Genomic DNA, 18,103 nt, shown 5'->3' with positions numbered 1-18,103 from the left:
TTTACTGATGCTGTTGTAATGGTTGTAGCATTGTTTACTGATACTGTTTTCATGGTTGTAGCATTGTTTACTGATGCTGTTTTCATGGTTGTAGCATTGTTTACTGATACTGTTTTTATGGTTGTAGCATTGTTTACTGATGCTGGTTTCATGGTTGTAGCATTGTTTACTGATGCTGTTTTCATGGTTGTAGCATTGTTTACTGATGCTGTTGTCATGGTTGTAGCATTGTTTACTGATGCTGTTTTTATGGTTGTAGCATTGTTTACTGATGCTGGTTTCATGGTTGTAGCATTGTTTACTGATGCTGTTGTCATGGTTGTAGCATTGTTTACTGATGCTGTTGTAATGGTTGTAGCATTGTTTACTGATGCTGTTGTAATGGTTGTGGCATTGTTTACTGATACTGTTTTCATGGTTGTAGCATTGTTTACTGATGCTGTTTTCATGGTTGTAGCATTGTTTACTGATGCTGTTGTCATGGTTGTAGCATTGTTTACTGATGCTGTTTTCATGGTTGTAGCATTGTTTACTGATGCTGTTGTCATGGTTGTAGCATTGTTTACTGATGCTGTTTTCATGGTTGTAGCATTGTTTACTGATGCTGTTTTCATGGTTGTAGCATTGTTTACTGATGCTGTTTTTATGGTTGTAGCATTGTTTACTGATGCTGGTTTCATGGTTGTAGCATTGTTTACTGATGCTGTTTTCATGGTTGTAGCATTGTTTACTGATGCTGTTGTAATGGTTGTAGCATTGTTTACTGATACTGTTTTCATGGTTGTAGCATTGTTTACTGATGCTGTTTTCATGGTTGTAGCATTGTTTACTGATACTGTTTTTATGGTTGTAGCATTGTTTACTGATGCTGGTTTCATGGTTGTAGCATTGTTTACTGATGCTGTTTTCATGGTTGTAGCATTGTTTACTGATGCTGTTGTCATGGTTGTAGCATTGTTTACTGATGCTGTTTTTATGGTTGTAGCATTGTTTACTGATGCTGGTTTCATGGTTGTAGCATTGTTTACTGATGCTGTTGTCATGGTTGTAGCATTGTTTACTGATGCTGTTGTAATGGTTGTAGCATTGTTTACTGATGCTGTTGTAATGGTTGTGGCATTGTTTACTGATACTGTTTTCATGGTTGTAGCATTGTTTACTGATGCTGTTTTCATGGTTGTAGCATTGTTTACTGATGCTGTTGTCATGGTTGTAGCATTGTTTACTGATGCTGTTGTCATGGTTGTAGCATTGTTTACTGATGCTGTTTTCATGGTTGTAGCATTGTTTACTGATGCTGTTGTCATGGTTGTAGCATTGTTTACTGATGCTGTTTTCATGGTTGTAGCATTGTTTACTGATGCTGTTTTCATGGTTGTAGCATTGTTTACTGATGCTGTTGTCATGGTTGTAGCATTGTTTACTGATGCTGTTTTTATGGTTGTAGCATTGTTTACTGATGCTGTTGTAATGGTTGTAGCATTGTTTACTGATGCTGTTGTAATGGTTGTAGCATTGTTTACTGATGCTGGTTTCATGGTTGTAGCATTGTTTACTGATGCTGTTTTCATGGTTGTAGCATTGTTTACTGATGCTGTTTTTATGGTTGTAGCATTGTTTACTGATGCTGTTTTCATGGTTGTAGCATTGTTTACTGATGCTGTTTTCATGGTTGTAGCATTGTTTACTGATGCTGTTGTCATGGTTGTAGCATTGTTTACTGATGCTGTTGTCATGGTTGTAGCATTGTTTACTGATGCTGTTGTAATGGTTGTAGCATTGTTTACTGATGCTGTTTTCATGGTTGTAGCATTGTTTACTGAAGCTGATTTCATGGTTGTGGCATTGTTTACTGAAGCTGCCGCCGTGGTTGTAGCGTTGTTTACTGATGCTGCCGTCGTGGTTGTAGCGTTGTTTACTGATGCTGCCGTCGTGGTTGTAGCATTGTTTACTGATGCTGCCGTCGTGGTTGTAGCGTTGTTTACTGATGCTGCCGCCGTGGTTGTAGCATTGTTTACTGATGCTGCCGCCGTGGTTGTAGCATTGTTTACTGATGCTGCCGCCGTGGTTGTAGCATTGTTTACTGATGCTGCCGCCGTGGTTGTAGCATTGTTTACTGATGCTGCCGCCATGGTTGTAGCATTGTTTACTGATGCTGCCGTCATGGTTGTAGCGTTGTTTATTGATGCTGTTGTCATGGTTACAGCGCTGTTTACTGATGCTGCCGCCGTGGTTGTAGCGTTGTTTACTGATGCTGTTGTCATGTTCTGCGCATGTGTGCCCATAAATCCCCAGGACAGTGTCACCAAGAAAACACAGAGGACCAGTCTGTTGTCCATGTCTAGAAAAGAGAAAAGAATCGTTTATAAAGTGATGCAGTGGGAAAAGTCAGACACAATCAGCTGTAAAATAGCTGATCTTAATTAGAAAACATATTTTAAAAAAGATGACACTCAGTAAAAGTGATGATTTAACACGGAGATGTAGAAATTAGGACTATTATGCACATAGTTGTGTTAGCATCTTAAATTGAATTAATTCCATGGGGAGGAAATAGTATCAAATATGAAATCTCCCTTTTTATGAAAAAAAAATCAGATTATTCTGATTATACATGAATAAGATGAGTCTTTGTTGTAATAAAATTTGTATCAATATTTCAGTAATATTCATGTATTTCTCAGGAATGAGGCAGAATGTTTAACATGCAATATGGCTTATTTTGGTTTTGAGAAACAAAATTTAGAATTGCAAAAAGAATTGTTTACAATGAAAGTTAATCTGAAAATGTGTTATTCTTACTTGTTACTATTGTTCTTTATGATTATTACTAAAGATGTAACTAAAACAACCAACGTTTAAAAAAATTCTGCAGTAATGCGAAAGAAAACCTTTCAGAATGGTCAACAGTTATCTTTGCCTACCTGTAGATCTTCTCGTCTTCAATGCAAATGATTTCAAGAGCAAAAAGATGCGTAGTTCCTTATTCTCAGGTAGGACTTGTAGATGTTCTGTCTCTGATGTCCCCAGCAGGCTCTCAGGTGAAGTTGTGACACCTGTTGACTCTGCGTCCCTATTTAAACCAACGGGGAGGAGACCTTGACCACATCAGAAAAAAAAACCCTCTAGCATCACTCAAATTTCCAAAATGTGTAGAGGAAATGAGGGTAAGGGCGTGATGTCGTGGAAACCAGGTATGAAGCTACCGTAGATGGTCACGTCAATAAAATAGTGGCTGAAGAATTGCTGCCTGTCATGAGGACCAACTCTCTCTGTTCATATCAACCTGAAAATGTCCATAGTGCTGTTGTTAGCATCCGACTTCCCTGAAGGAGCTCGGCTTCAGATATTGTCTCCACTTCCCCTCAGGTCTTGTTACAGTATTTGTCTTTCTGTTTTCTCAACGTAGACTGCGTGCAGTCTTGTGATGTTTGGACACAGCTTTAGAGCTGTGACTGCAAGTATATGCAGTGCAAACTCACAGCTCTTCCTATGTTTGTAAGTGACGCAATAGAGCAGCTTATGATGTCGCAGAAAAAGAGAGACAAACTGTGAGAGATGTTGTATTTAACAAAGTCTTTTTGCTAAAACTGCAGATTTAAAATTTTTTTAAAAATTCTCTAAACACAAACCGTGTATGTGGGCTTTTGCAAACTTGCATAAGCTGATTCATACATGGTCGGCTGCACTTTGAAATAGTTAAAAGTGGAGTCGGTACTCAGGTGTCTAAACTCACTCCTAAATCGTTCAAATCCCCCACAAATCCTACCCAAGAATGGTTGGGAATGACTCATCACTTGACATGCATCAAGCTGAAATGATACCAGTGTGCTGCTCAGCCCATGTGAAAAAGCCAGGTTCCAAAAGGACTTGCACAAACCATGTGATCAGGTCTGACAGTGACCTGAGATCATTTGAACCTTTCATTTAAATGCTTCATTCTGTGCAGAAGACACCCGCGCTCCAAAAATGTTTCAAACAAGCTCATCTGCTTCGGAAACAGGTCTATAATTCTGTTCTGTTCAGCTACTTTTCAACCAATGCAGTCTGAGGGAGCTTCGTATTTAAGTCCTTTTCACACACGACAAAGGCGATATCAAGGTCTTCATTCATGATGTGCTTTTCACCTGAGGGAACCTTCTCCTCACTGCCACAGCTGTTTGTCAGATGAGAAGCTGGAAAACCCGCACAAAACTTCCCAAAGCAGTTTGAAAAGTTACTGATGCATCATCGCACAAAGCGACAAAGTGTCGCTCGGAAGCCATTTCATCAAAGCAACTTTGCATCTGCGTGAGCACTGCTCAAACAAGAGATCTGTGTTGGCCTGTTTGCTCAAGGCCGGTCTGCTTGTTTTTCTGTATCAATACCATCGGTGTGTGATGTGGCATATTTCCATAGCAGGTACAGTAAACATCAGATAGAGTATTGAGTTCTAGTTTGTTTGCTCTTTCATTTCTCTTTGGCCGTCTTGCAGCTATGCACTGCATGCACATTATTTTGGCTTGAGTCCTCTCCTATCTCACTCTGACTCGAGTGACTGATTCTTTGCCTTAAGCACCAGGCAACACCTAATTCTTCAGGCTGATGAATCCAACTGCCAGTTAATAAAACTGGACAGACCCGTTGTGTGGGATTCATGAGATGACAAAACCCGGAAAAAAATGCTGCTATTAGTACAGCTAACAATTAACTGCAATTCTGCATCTGTTCTCTCTTGTATTGCAAACGACCACTTGGGATTTTAACTGAATTCACAGATAAAACAGAAAAGATCGATCAATATTCTCTCAAATATTGTCAGTCTAACAATACATGAATGATAAGTGAACTAATCCTTTAGGGTCTTTCTGCACATAGGACACAGCTTCTCACTAAAACCACATTTCAGAGCTTAAAGGGAGCTTAGAAGTTGTAGGCTGTGTGAATTGTTTCTGAGGGATCAGTGTCTCATCTGCAGTAGACAGCTGTCGGCAGGCTTCTCAATTGGAAGGATCAGAAAGGATTCCTAACAGGCGAGACAAGACAGAATTCTACATTCTACATTTCCATAGTGGTTGAATCTGACAGTGTTTCGGGGTATTTTTACAACAGACAGTTATACGGACTGGGTTGGTGTAGCACCGTCTGTGTTGCAACATGCTCATTCTTATTGTGAGAGAAAGGAGTGTCTGAAGATGCTCACTACTCAAAATGCTTCACAAATATGATGCACTTCTGAATAAATCAAAGAAGAATAAATCAGTGACTGAATGAATGAAAACTCTAGGTGTAATCTTAAGAGTCACAGCCGTTACTGTGCCAAGTCGAGTTGGAAGTGAGTTGTGTGCTCAGGTTTTGTCTGATCTCCGGTTTCCCCTCTCCACTCACCATGGCTGCTGCGTGGTTTTGAACTCCATGTTGCTTACCAACGTGTCCATGTATGAATGTGTGTGAAACAGAAGAAAAGCACTTGAGGAACAAACACTCATCAGGTTTCAGCCCAAAATGGGGATTCAGCCACTGCCACGGCCATTTATTCCTTTCCTCCTTACTTTTCAACTTTCTTTTTCTCTCCCCCTTACATGTCTCTTTTTCCCTCCCTTTCTTATTCCTCTTGCTCACTTTTTCTCCTTCTCTCACTTACCTTTTCTCCCCCTTTTTTCTTTCACTCATTTATTTATTTTCTCTCCCTCTCTCTCTTACCCATTACCTTTTCCTTCCTCTGTGTGTCTTTTTTTCTCTCTCCCTCTATCCCTCACTCATTTTCTCTCTTTACGGTCTTTCCATTTTTGTCTTTTCTTTCTTTTTCTCTCTCTCATCTTCTCCCATTTTCTCCTTTCCTTTCTCCCTCTCCTATTCTCTGGGGCCCTTGCCGGTCATATTTCCTAACCCTAACCTCTTTCAGCCCCTTAACAGAGCCCCCCTCTTCATGGCACGAGCTCTCTTATGCCCTTACCCTCACAATTGCCTAACCCTAACCATTCGGAAAACTAGGAAAGAGTCCTTTAAGTGAAATTAGCCTTTTATGCCCTCACCCAGACCCAATTTCTAACCCTAACCATTCGGAACCCTAGATAAGTCACTTTTGATAATATGGGCTTTTTATGCCCTCGCCTAGACTTATTGCCTAACCCTAACCATTTGGCCCCTTTAAAAAGGTCCTTTTTGGGTGGCACAAGTCCTTTGTGGAAGTGGGGGGAGGGAGGGGCCCAAAAACAGGAACAGTGATGGCCGTCAATAACTTTACAAGCTCTGACCGAGATCTGCTGTATGAGTGCATGTAAAAATGCTTTAAGAAAAGTGCTATATGAGTCCATTCCACTCCATTTAGCATTAGATGTCATCACTAAAAACCTACCTCTATAAGTTAAATCTATGAATTTAAATTACACGTTTTTTCTAAACTAAATGTATAAAATATAGATCTTTGTTACTATAGTTAATATCAAAACACTTTGTCTTTGCTATGTAGAGCAGAAGAGAATATAATATAATTCTATTTGATTCATTTGAAAATGGGAAGACTTAAAATGAATCCAAATCAAAGCAAACATATGCTCTCCCAAAGTGTGTTTTTTTTTTGTTTTTTTTTAAAGGACTCGCCCTCTTTTTTTTCGTCAGGGAACAAAGGCCATTGAAGAGGAGGAGAAAAGGTTTTGTCGGTCGCAGAAACTCGTTAGAGCAGATTCTTCTATTGGTTGCGGAAGAAAGTCAAAGTTTCATGAAAACTCTTCTGACGGCCTCCTTCTCATACACAGCGGGTTGTGCATGAGTCACTTATCCAAACTCACTGAATCAATTGCCCAAAGCCTACGCCCCAAAGTTTGGAGAAGCGGACAGAAGCATTAAAAAAAAAAAGAAGCTAACCAGTGTACTGTTTGATTTAGAATCTTACACTGAGGAGCAGAAGGGTGACTCAGAGTAAAATGACCCTTTGTCCTGCACATTAGATAGATAGAGTGATAGATTAACTGTTGTCATTCCTCATTCCTTTTACGCTGCTCAAGCAAACGCAGTTATCTTTCACATCTTTGTTGTAAAACGTTCACTTGTCGGGTTATTAGTAACTGGTCCAACGTCTTTTAGCTGCCAAGGTGTGGAATGTGGAATTAGGGGCTTTTTTTTTTTGTTTTTTTTGGGCCTCAGCCAGATTTTTTAGGATGTCTGGTGGGTCACATGAGAGCTTTTCACACCAGAAGACATTCCATATTCCGTAATAAATATATCCCGTATTTTAGGTCCTTTTAAAAGTCTGTTTTTCTGAAAACAACAGAAAGGAAAACTGGCTTTTCCATTGTTTCCTTTGAGATGCCACCATTTTTACAGTTCACATGCAATTTGCTCTTACGACCTCTCGAGCTCATGTTCATCTACAGTAATGGAATCCTGGTTTGTTTCAGCCTACTTGTACAAACACCCCCTGGGGATGGAGTTGGGCGGAAAACAGTTTCAAAGTACACAAACATCACCACAACTTCCTTCTGATAATCATAGTTATGCAAGCCATAGTTATGACCTCGGTTTCCATTTCTCTTGAAATGTACACCTCACCTGACCGGGTCCCTGCATAAAGGCAGACGTGCGTATTTAAAGCAGCTCAGTAGTGGTTTCACTTCATGGTTCATAGTCATTGTTCTGCAGAAAACAGCCACTCCTAACACCTGTTGGGAGGGACTGTTGTTTGGGCTCGAGTGTCTTTTTAACCTACTTTCAAAATGTCTTAATACCTGAATATGCTAAATGACTATTTGTCTGTATTCCAATCGCCTGGGATGGGTTTATTCCAAGATGACAATAAATTTGGAAACTTGGCCATCAAATACACTGAGGATCTCAAGGATTTGCCGGAGAAGACGACGTGTTTAGCTCCTGCCTCCATTCTAACAGTCTTGGCAAAAAAATGTAAATGTGATAAATCTAATTGTTATCATGCATTCCATCCACCGAGTGCATTTACTCAATGAAAGATGCTGACATGGGGAAATTCCCCGTGATGCGCGTCAAGGAATTTACGAGAGAAGGTTTCCGAGATGAGCGGGGCTGTCTTTCAGCATATTTCTGGCTTTCATTCACTTACGTCTCACTCTGTGGTCTGAGCTTTTCCTCCATCTGCTGGATATCGGGTTTCAACATTACAACGGACCTCGGTGACATGATTTTTACAAAAAGACAAAGAACTAGGAGACTCATTTTATTGTAGAGAAACAAACTTTATAAAAAAAAAAAGCCACTATGACACGGCAGCTTTTTGTTTAGGACACTAAAATGACTTAAATAACTCACTATAAAACTACTTCATTTAAATATTCTTCCCTCTGAGCAGTGACAATAGTACAGTAACAGTACAGCGAGTAGCCTTTTCACTTCAACTACAGCTTTGGCCAGTTAAAACGGAGGCTTTGGTTTAGCTGTTTAACAACCATCCCTCACTCTTCAAGCTCCATAAGTTTCTTCAAATCAGACTTCAAAAGCTCCTCATCCTCCTCCTCGTCCTCCACCTCCACCTCGATCCCATCCATAGTTCTCTGCAGCTGTTCCTTGATTCTGTTCAGCTCCAGCAGTCCGTCCTGCAGGTCCTTGCAAACCTCTCTGATTTTACCAGCAAATTCGGTCTTGGCTCCCTTTTTCAGCTCTATGGAGTCCTTCGCCAGGAAGAAGACGTCCAGAGCCAGGAAGAGGCCCGACATGACGCCGGTGGTGACGCTCATCACCTGCACAGCTTTGGCGGCGCCACCGGCAGCACCGAGGACCTGGACGGTACCGATCAGGCTCTCTGTGTTGATCACTAAAGCCTTTCCAGCTCGCCCGCCCTCCTTCATTACGTGTTTGACGTTCTGATTCAGGTGCTTCTGCGCGATGCTCTCGGCAAATTTCTCAAAGTTCCACTCCTCGAGCGTCTCCATCCCTTCCTGTCAGACAGACATGGGTCAGAAGGAAAAAGTCTCCAAAAGCCTTAAGCATAGAGTCAGCCGATGCAGAATGAGCTCTATGAGACTAAAACTGAGCCCACGCTCCGTGTGTTCTCACCTGTAAAAACTCCAGGCACTCCTTGACGTCTTTAATCTCATCCTGGTAATCTTGGATCATCTTCTCCACCTTCTTGCGGTCCGTCTTTGAATGCACCGTGTCGGTGATGTTGGCTGAAGCGGACGTCACGCCGCCGGCCGTTGCTATACCGATGCCCACCGCCGTGACGATGAGCGACGTCCCCGCTGTGAAGGGCGCCAGAATGAGGCCCGTGATGGTGGTGACGGACCCCGCCACGCTGGCCACCCCGCCGCTGATGCTGGCCGTGACAGTCTTCTTGTGGAAGTTGTCCGCGGCGTCAGCCATGGCGAGCAGCTCCAGGATGCGCTGCTGGAGCGAGGCGCCGCGCTGGTTGAAGAAGCGGACGAAAAGACGAGCTGCCATGAAGACGCGATCGGCAGCTTCCTCGACCACCCTGACACCAGCACAAAAGAAAAGGCGTCAGTCACAAACACGCTTACGTGCAAGTCGGTAGTTCAGGCTGTGCTCTTAGAACCAGATGCTCATAACAGCTCGTACTCTTCGGCTTCTTCATCCTGGTTTGCCTCATTCCAATCGTCCCATCCTGAAACACAAAGCCAATGATTGCAGGATGTAGAGTTCCAGCCGACCTGAACGGGATCCCAAACATCTTACATACCCTCAACGGTTCTCCACCACGCCAAAAGGCCTTCTTCGTCCTGAGAAACAACCATTTCAAACTCAGCGGTGGTTCAGCACAAGCGATGCAGAAAAACGCGACAGATAAAAAGACAGACATACGTCCAAAGGGTCCAGTTCTGCGTCTTCACCGGGCACCGGTACCTCGGCGAGTTGTAGCGTCTCCACTGCCACTGCCTCCTTGTCAGAGAAAGGAGAAAGATGGCACATGTTGAGCCTTTAGCACGTGGAGCTTCTAATAAACCCACGGAGGGCTGCTTTTTACCGCTGTAACAGCTGGACCTGACTGGTTCCAGGTACACATGTTCCAAAGTCATTATGTGACTGAATATGAAAAGAAAAACAGCTCAACATGCAGACACTGGGTCCTGGCATACGACGTCTCATTTAAGAGAAACGGAACTTATCTTAGATGAATGAATCCCATCTTAAAATTGAATAAATATGTAAAAAAATAAGAGCAATGGCACAAAATCTAGGAGCAAAGCTTCGATTATAAATCAGTCTGTTCTTTACGGCTGCATTACTCCTAAAGAAATGAGTTGGATTGGGTCACTGCTGCTCTTGCTTCACAACAGGTCAGACGTATTGCCCTCTGTTGTCATTTCAGTCTCTCCTATGGACTGATGAGTTGACAGCAGCCTGTCGGACGCTGTTGACAGACCTGCTGCTATTCTTGCTTTTGTTTTTTTCCACTTTTGGATGGACTTTTTCCACTTTTAGTGGAAAAAAAGTTTTTTCCACAGTTTTTTTTTCCAACCCCTTAAAGTTTTTTTTCCACTTTTAGGGGTTGGGCCACAAATATCCTGGTAAATGAAACGCAGAGTCCCTTTCTTTTGCACCATCTTAACCTTAACAAACTCAGAGGTTGGAAGAAGTAAATCTGCCCGCCCGACTCAGTTCAAAGTGAGAGAACAATAGGCTGCAAACTCAGGAGACACTGATGGATGGTGACCAGCGAGGCTTTCATTGTCCTTCACCTGGCTTTGTTACGCAGAAGACGCACAAGGTGCACAATCACAGGTTGTCACTCGCTCTTATATCCAGTTCAAGAGGACTTTATTCATCCCCAAAGAGAAATTTGGTTTAAATTTTTTTTTAAAACTGGAAAGCTGACGTTTCAGCATCCGTTGTCCAGGATTACACCAGTTAGTTCCATTAGATCTATGTCATTAGATTTACTTTTTAACTACTGTAAATTTCTGACTATACAGCGCACCTGAACATAAGCCACACCCTTTAACTTTAAAAAGAAAATCCATTTTCTACATGTATAGACCGCACCGGATTATAAGTCGTGGGTGTCCATGTTGTAATATAAGATATTTACACACAAAGATGTTCCATGTGAGGATTTTAAACTTTTAATTAAATGCTTATGGTAACATAAACAAATACATCCTGCAAATGCTTTTTTCCCCCAACAGTACCTGTAACACCGACGGTTTTAACTTAAATACCTATCGGTGACGCACAAATATGTGGCGTAAAGGCTTTTTTTCCCCCCAAACAGTGCCTGTAACATGGCTGGTTAAATAAATAAATAATAATCGTAGCCTACCAGGAAAAGTCATTGATCGCCTTCATCATCTCCCGCGCACTAAAACCATCAAAGTCAAATTCTGCGGTGTCCGTCTTGAACAGCCTCAGAACTTCGTCACTTACTTCAGTCTCTTCGTTGTCGTTCTCACAATCTCATCTCAGATTGATCGCCTTTAACTTAAAAGCTGCAACATATGCATTTCTTCGTTTGTTTTCCATGTTGAGAGCGAGTACAAATGACCGATTTACAATAATTTAGTGGTGTAAGTGTGTTTGATTCATCAAACAATTTCATTGGACCACTGTGAACTGTTCGTTCATTTTATTGGTCTAATGTTACGAGGCAAAATGTTTTTGGCGGCATGAAAAAAAGAAAAAAAACACATTAGCTGCACCATATTATAAGCCGCGGTGCTCAAAGCCTGGGAAAAAAGCAGCGGCTGAAAAGTACTGATAAGCATTGTAAAACCGTTTTATAATTATCATCTAATAAAACCATTCCTGTCACACTGGGAAACCACCAACAACATCAAGGTGGTGTCAGCAGATTAGCTCCAACTGATCTTTCCTGTTCTCTTATACAACAAGGAAGTGCCGTTTTAAAAAAAAGCGTGCACTGGGCATGTGATGGGAAATGGAAAGGACAGGTAGAGAGGTGGAGGTTAAGTGAGGACAGAGTGAGTTCAGAGAGAGATCAGAGGCTGAAATTCTGATGTTACATAGGTGAATGAAGGATTTACTGCCATTACGTGAACATTTTCCCCCTCAAGTTAATTAAAAAAGGAATGCGTTTAGTCTATGAATGCGAGTGCATTCAGAGGTAAAGGTGTGTAAGTATTGCCACCTGCATCCAACAAAGCTCAACACAGCCCAACTGCATGAGCTGGAATACATTTCAAATGTACCTGTGGATCTGGACTGGACTTTGTTTAAGTTGGAGATTACAGTTTGCTTTGGATGAGTCTGCTCAAATGAGCGCTGTTCTAGTCCAGGTGTCATTTTATTGATACAGTTACGCAGCACCTACAGTTTGCACAGTGTAAAATGCACGCACGCATGGGTGTGTTTGACGAGCAGAAACCCAGTCGCAATGTGGCTTATATTCATCACAGTGCCTAAAAGAACAGCTGCTGAACTGTGCGAGAGGTTTTTTTTGTTAGCCGGCCAGAACTACTAACCTGGGGCAGCGCCTGAGCGTCAGAGGCTGCATTTGAGGAGTCCTGTAGATGCAGAAACAGAAAAAAAGACTGAAACTTTCAAAGGAAAATGAGGAAAAAAACGTACAAGGATGGATTAGAGAAAGCTTTGAACGTATAAAATTATTATTGTACTATTGCTTAAGAGTATAAAGTAAAATAAATAGCAGCTGAGCGACACATCCTGGCTTTACCTTTGCTCCCGACCCAAACAACGCACTGGGGAGAATCCTCCTTATTATGAACGTCTGAAGAAGAAAAAGGACATTTTCAGATACTACTCGAGCTTGGCAGCCTCTCGTGTAACAAAGTGTGTTAACATTGTCTGCGTGGAACCAGGAAGTGGGTCTTCCAGACCTTTCTTCTCGTCTTCGGGGCCTCTGACGGCTGGCTTGTCACCTCGCAGCTGGTGTCGGCGTCAGTGTACCAAATAGACTGGAGAGACAGTTAGGTCAATTAGAGCAGCTGAAAACATGTGCAACATGAAAAAAGATTCCAGTTAAAAGGCTTTATTACTTAACAGAGTCTAAATGACTCAAACAACGGCCCTGTGGGGCCTGAGTGACACATTTTAACCCAACCTCTGGCTCTTGACGGTCACTGAACACTACATTTGTGTTTCTTGTAAATCATGTGAGCTTAACAGGTCGCATGCTTGGCATTGTTCTGACGAGACAGCTTATTTTCTTCTTCACACAATCAGTCCATTGTGCGGCAGTGACAGAATACCAACAAGAATGTTTCGGCGTCATTGATAGCGATGGAGGCTCTGAGAGGAAGGGTTGGGAAGAATCTTTTAAATAATGGTGTACTTTGCGTCGTACATGTCTCTCAATGGTGCTGTCGTCCAAGCTTTCGGAGCTGGTGGAGCTCTCGCTGTGAATGGCTCGGTCGCTCTGACGAAGAAGAAAGCGGAAGAAGACGAGAAATAAAAGCCGGACATTGTTTAAGCGAGTAAACAGCAGGCGACGTCTTAATCCAATGTTGTCACAGGCAAAGTTCTTTTTGGAACTTTGCCAACATTGCGAGATGCAACGTCAGCTTACAAATGCATGAACAAAACCAAAGATTTTCAATTTGGCAACTGGAGCAGGCATTACCGCTTATCATGCCAATCAAGATCACACGTACCGGAATCATGTGAGCAGGAACTGCAGAGTCCGTCTGACATGCATCACCTGCCACCTGTATGACAACAACACGGTGGATTACTCATTAGCATCCCGTTGGTGTGGGAAAGTGAAACGTTTAAGGAGAAATAACCTCTACGGCCAGGCTATCCGGAGCAAAACTTTAAATGTAATAAGAAGGAGGGAATACCTGTGTGTGTGACTTGAAGGGGTTTACTTTCTGCATAATGCCTTTAAACATTCCAGGGTTCTACAATAAAACAAAAAAGATACAGAGGAGGAAGAAACACAGCAGTGAAAACGTGTATTCACGGCTCCTGTTCAACAGTTATCACAATATACTGTAGAGGCACTCTGAAAATGTATGTGTTTTGGTGCCATCTTGTGGCAATAGAAGGTATAACATCTACATGTAACATCTCGTGCAGCCACCTGCTTCTCTGGCATACTGTCATCGTCTGCCAAGCTTCCAATGCTGGAGGAGAGGTCGCTCTGCAGAGGCTGAGAGTCCTGCAAGCCAGAGAAAAGCCAACTGAGTAAGAGTGTCAACACCCCTACAGTCACCCTAATCACGATTTCAAAGGGTACCTTCGGTTGGGAGGATTTGAATGGGTTGACTTTCCGGATCATTCCCGTCACAATTCCTGGATTCTGAATGGTAAAGCACAGCAAACGTTGAACTAGGACACAGCGGTAGCACACAGAGAGGTTAGTGGACTGGGTGGGACAGGACGCAGCGCACCTGTTTGTCCTCAAGTTCTTTGTCAGCCTGTCTTGGATTTGCAGAATCGCCTTGAGCGCCGTCCTTTGGCACCTCAAACACAAAGTGTCAAAACCAAAGCAAAGTTGCAACTTTACGGGAATGTTTCATTTAAAGCCTTAAACCCGAAGGCCTTCTTCGGTTTTTCCTTATCAACCGCCGCGCCTCGTTTCAGTCAATACAGGAGACAATTATATCAAATGTACAGTCGGTTACCTGTGCTGAAGACTTGAAGGGGTTTACTTTCTGCATGACTCCCTTCAACATCCCAGGGTTCTGAAACACAAACCAAAAAAATTCAGGCTGCCTTAAATGTGTGTCAACTAAGGGTGTGATGGGTTAAAGGGAACAATGAGCCGTAACAAAGAAGTGGCTCCTACTGAGAGCCGGTTACTGACACACTTTCAGTCTTTTCCTACCTGAGACGAGTCTGAAACCTTGGCCTGTTCCAGGGACTCCGAGGACGGGGCTTTAGACACCTGCGAGGGGGAAAACGGCTTGAGTGGACGCCCTGCAACCTGACGCAGATTAGCCAATACCATGCGGACAATGCCTCTGTTACCTGTGCTGAAGACTTGAATGGGTTGACTTTCTGTATGACCCCTTTCAGCATCCCAGGGTTCTGAAACACAAACCAAAAAATGGTGTTTTAGGAAAATTCAGGCTGCCTTCAATGTTTGTTAACTAAGGGTGTGATGGGTTAAAGGGAACAATGAGCTAGAACAAAGAAGTGGCTCCTACTGAGAGCCGGTTACTGACACACTTTCAGTCTTTTCCTACCTGAGACGAGTCTGAAACCTTGGCCTGTTCCAGGGACTCAGAGGACGGGGCTTTAGACACCTGTGAGGGGGAAAACTGCTTGAGTGGACGCCCTGCAACCTGACGCAGATTAGCCAATACCATGCGGACAATGCCACAGAAACAATGCCTACCTGTGAGGTAGACTTGAATGGGTTGACTTTCTGTATGACCCCTTTCAGCATCCCAGGGTTCTGAAACAGAAATACAGACAATTTCCAGCTCAAACACTAAAAAAAGATGGCTGTTAACATGAAAGCTCAAAATACTGCCGGTTCAAACTATGAAGAATCTGTTTACACTTCCCATCAGCGCAGGAAGAGGTTCTAAGATCCTTCACTAATGTACTATTAGCACCAGTGGGTTAGTTTAATACAAGCAGATTGTCTCGCATTAACGATGGCTGCATCTCACAAAGGTCCTGCTGCTCAGCACACTGGTTCAGAATGTCTGCCGTGGAAAAAGGTATTTTATATCCAATCATGCAGCTTCTGTAAAACAACATTTGGACCAGTTTTGTGTCACTTTGCGATAAAAAATCCAACATCTAACACTACCCCTCGATTCTCTGTTTGCGTTTCAATTCCTGAAAGTGGCCAACAATGGCAGCTCAACGTTAAATACCGTCCATTTTCTTAATGTGACCATAAAAACACGCTCTGACACTGCGACGGAGCCACTTCAAAGCAAAGATACCCGACTTCGGTGAAGAAACCTGGGCACCGACACCAGGCGTCCTCACCCCTCTACAGTGGCACATTCCAACCTAAGGTTGGATGGCACCACAAGGACATTTCATCAAAGCTCTCGGCAGTGTCGATCCTCTTTGAAACAGTGGCTGTGAACTGAAGAAGCACCCAAATGGGTCTGACAGTTTAACCCATTCACACCAGATGGAACATCTCTTCATAAAAAAGCAAGGAAACCTTTTGTTAGTACTAAGGTTTTACATATGGGGATAAAACAAAGTGGGCAAGTTCATACCAAGGTCTGCAAAAAACCCAAGAGCTACATCTCAGACTACAGGCCTGAGTTAGCACGGAAAAGACTTAACAAGTATGGCTTGTTTGGAGGGGCTGTCTGGGAGAAAATCTTCTTTTCTCTAAAAGAACACAACAGCACAGCTTAGGTTTGTAAAGCAACATCTGAACAAACCACAACACTTCTGGAACTATGTCCTTCGGACAGAGCAGACCTAAGTGGAGAGGTTTGGTCACGATGCACAGCAGCACGTTTGGAGAAAACCAACCACAGCTCACACTGATTTAAAGTTTCATGCACTGAACTCCACTGTGGAGACAAACGTTGGGCAAGCTGTCCGACAGCTAAGGCTTGGCTGATGTACGGTCTCGTGACAGGCCAATTATCTCAAACACAGCAGCAAATCCACAACAGAACGAATCCAGGTGTCGGAATGCCCAAGTCACAAGTTCAGACCTCAGGATGAAATGCTGCAGGGAGTGACGGAGGACTTCAGACTCATTTTCAAGCACAACAACCTCAGTCGTGCACATACTTAGGTTTGGAGTACCCTGAGGCTGAGCTGCTGCTGTTCCTCACTTTGGTTTCCATCGTGACAAACGCACCTGACAGATAAAGCTATGGAAGGACGGGAAGAAGATGAGAAAGTGTGCGAGCGAGAGACGGGACAAGACTAAACACCAGCTTGGATTTTACTGCTGGAGAGAGCTCGGAAAAAAAAAAAAACAAGAAGAGAGAGATGCAGAATTTGCTTCATTGTTAATAAGTATTAACCAATCAGCTCCGCCATGCTTTTATTTTCTTGGCTCTGTCGGTGTAGTCGCCAAGCTATGGGTTTAAAGTTATCAAAACAATAGAAATCTTTCCTTCCTCTTATCTGTGTGGGCTGCAAAACAGAGCTGCGACTGATTCCTTTAACAAAAAACAAAAAAATAAGTAATTAAACATGTTTATATACTCCAGACATTTACTTCTGTGCTCTGAATCGTGACTAATGGGAAAGACACAACATTACAACAGCAGTGCGTTCATCTATGCTATGCCATTAATCTGCAATTGACATGCAAGTTCTGATCTCATCATCACCGTCTCTGCCTCACAGATGGCGTCTCAGTTAGCGCCTCACTCCAGAGACAGTTTTGCACGGAAACGGGCCGTTTAAAATGCTCTTTGCCCTTTTCATAGAAATGTTTCTGGAATATACACACGTTCAAATCCACCTGTGAGCTCACCTGAGCCGAGTCCGCTGCCTGTTCCAGTGATTCTGAGGAGGGAGCTTTGCTGACCGTGGAGGAGGACGCCTGAATAGAATAGAATAGAGATGTCAAAGCTGTGGGATCTGTTAGGGACAGTATAACCTGACAAAATCCAAGCTCAAATAGTTTTTTTTCTACCTTTGAGGCAGACTTGAAGGGATTGACCTTCTGCACAACTCCCATTACCCCGGTCCTCTGCGGTTTCAACGAAGCAACAAAATACCCAGAAATGACTGAAAAGACACTCGACTCGCAAAGATCAAAGGTGTATTTGTGACCTCTCTCCCCTTGGTCTTTAGGTTAAGGTCATTTGTGAGCTCCCTGCTGTCCTACAAAGAAACAGTGGCAGCAATAGTTTGATTTTGTATACAAGTCATTGCATTCACCTGTGAGGCTGCAGTCCCTCCTGCATCCTGTCTGTTCAGGCTGTGCTTGACTGGATTTTCTTGCTCCTGGTGATAGATAAGGGCATCAGTTTATTGCAGCCACGGATTAGTAAAAAGGTCTCACTGTGCAGAGTTCTCTCACCTCCTGACTGGGTCTGGGTGGAACCACTGGAGTTGGGGCAGCTGAGCCTTTATCCCTCCTGAACATGTTCATACTGTAACACAGCAGGTGGAGATGAGGAACCAAAACAGGACTCCAAATTTACATAAACTCTGGCAGCCACATACACCGCACTGTGCCGCTTCTGCTTTTTGTTTTTTTCCCCTTGACATACCTGAACACTAAATAGCACTGAAACGTTTTACAGTTGGTCAATTCTAACAATAA

The 18,103-nt window shown here is 42.9% G+C and overlaps 1 protein-coding gene across 3 annotated transcripts; it reads right to left on the bottom strand.

The window, feature by feature from the left end:
• Window positions 1–8,224: 8,224 nt before the first annotated feature.
• LOC140282013 (uncharacterized) lies at window positions 8,225–17,956 on the bottom strand. 3 transcript variants are annotated; one of them, XM_072376547.1, is made up of 23 exons: window positions 17,858–17,956; window positions 17,716–17,781; window positions 17,468–17,524; window positions 17,306–17,374; window positions 15,227–15,286; window positions 15,075–15,134; window positions 14,857–14,916; window positions 14,714–14,773; window positions 14,511–14,570; window positions 14,277–14,348; window positions 14,123–14,185; window positions 13,967–14,044; window positions 13,725–13,784; window positions 13,536–13,589; window positions 13,229–13,300; window positions 12,762–12,839; window positions 12,599–12,652; window positions 12,387–12,428; window positions 9,769–9,846; window positions 9,647–9,686; window positions 9,526–9,571; window positions 9,007–9,421; window positions 8,225–8,888 (listed from the first exon to the last, which is right to left on the bottom strand). In XM_072376547.1, the coding sequence occupies exons 1-23, from the start codon at window positions 17,927–17,929 to the stop codon at window positions 8,406–8,408; spliced, it is 2,199 nt and encodes a 732-aa protein (XP_072232648.1). In that variant the 5' UTR covers window positions 17,930–17,956; the 3' UTR covers window positions 8,225–8,405. The 3 variants fall into 3 exon arrangements, with proteins under 3 accessions (XP_072232648.1, XP_072232647.1, XP_072232649.1); XM_072376546.1 differs by having other exon boundaries at window positions 17,468–17,528; window positions 17,717–17,781; XM_072376548.1 differs by lacking the exons at window positions 14,857–14,916; window positions 15,075–15,134 and having other exon boundaries at window positions 17,468–17,528; window positions 17,717–17,781.
• Between the last annotated feature and the right edge of the window lie 147 nt (window positions 17,957–18,103).

This window comes from Leuresthes tenuis, unplaced genomic scaffold (genome assembly GCF_036924035.1).
Source record: "Leuresthes tenuis unplaced genomic scaffold, fLeuTen1.0.hap1 SCAF_22, whole genome shotgun sequence".
Taxonomy (NCBI): Eukaryota; Metazoa; Chordata; class Actinopteri; order Atheriniformes; family Atherinopsidae; genus Leuresthes; species Leuresthes tenuis.
This window is presented reverse-complemented; position numbering and strand designations above follow the sequence as displayed.

Coding starts and splice junctions, on each gene's coding strand:
- LOC140282013 (XM_072376546.1), bottom strand. CDS start 17,929: ATGAACATGTTCAGGAGGGATAAAGGCTCAGCTGCCCCAACTCCAGTG. Junction 14,186..14,276: donor AAGAACTTGAGGACAAACAG/GTGCGCTGCGTC, acceptor TTTACCATTCAG/AATCCAGGAATTGTGACGGG. Junction 12,840..13,228: donor ACAGCACCATTGAGAGACAT/GTACGACGCAAA, acceptor CTGTCTCTCCAG/TCTATTTGGTACACTGACGC.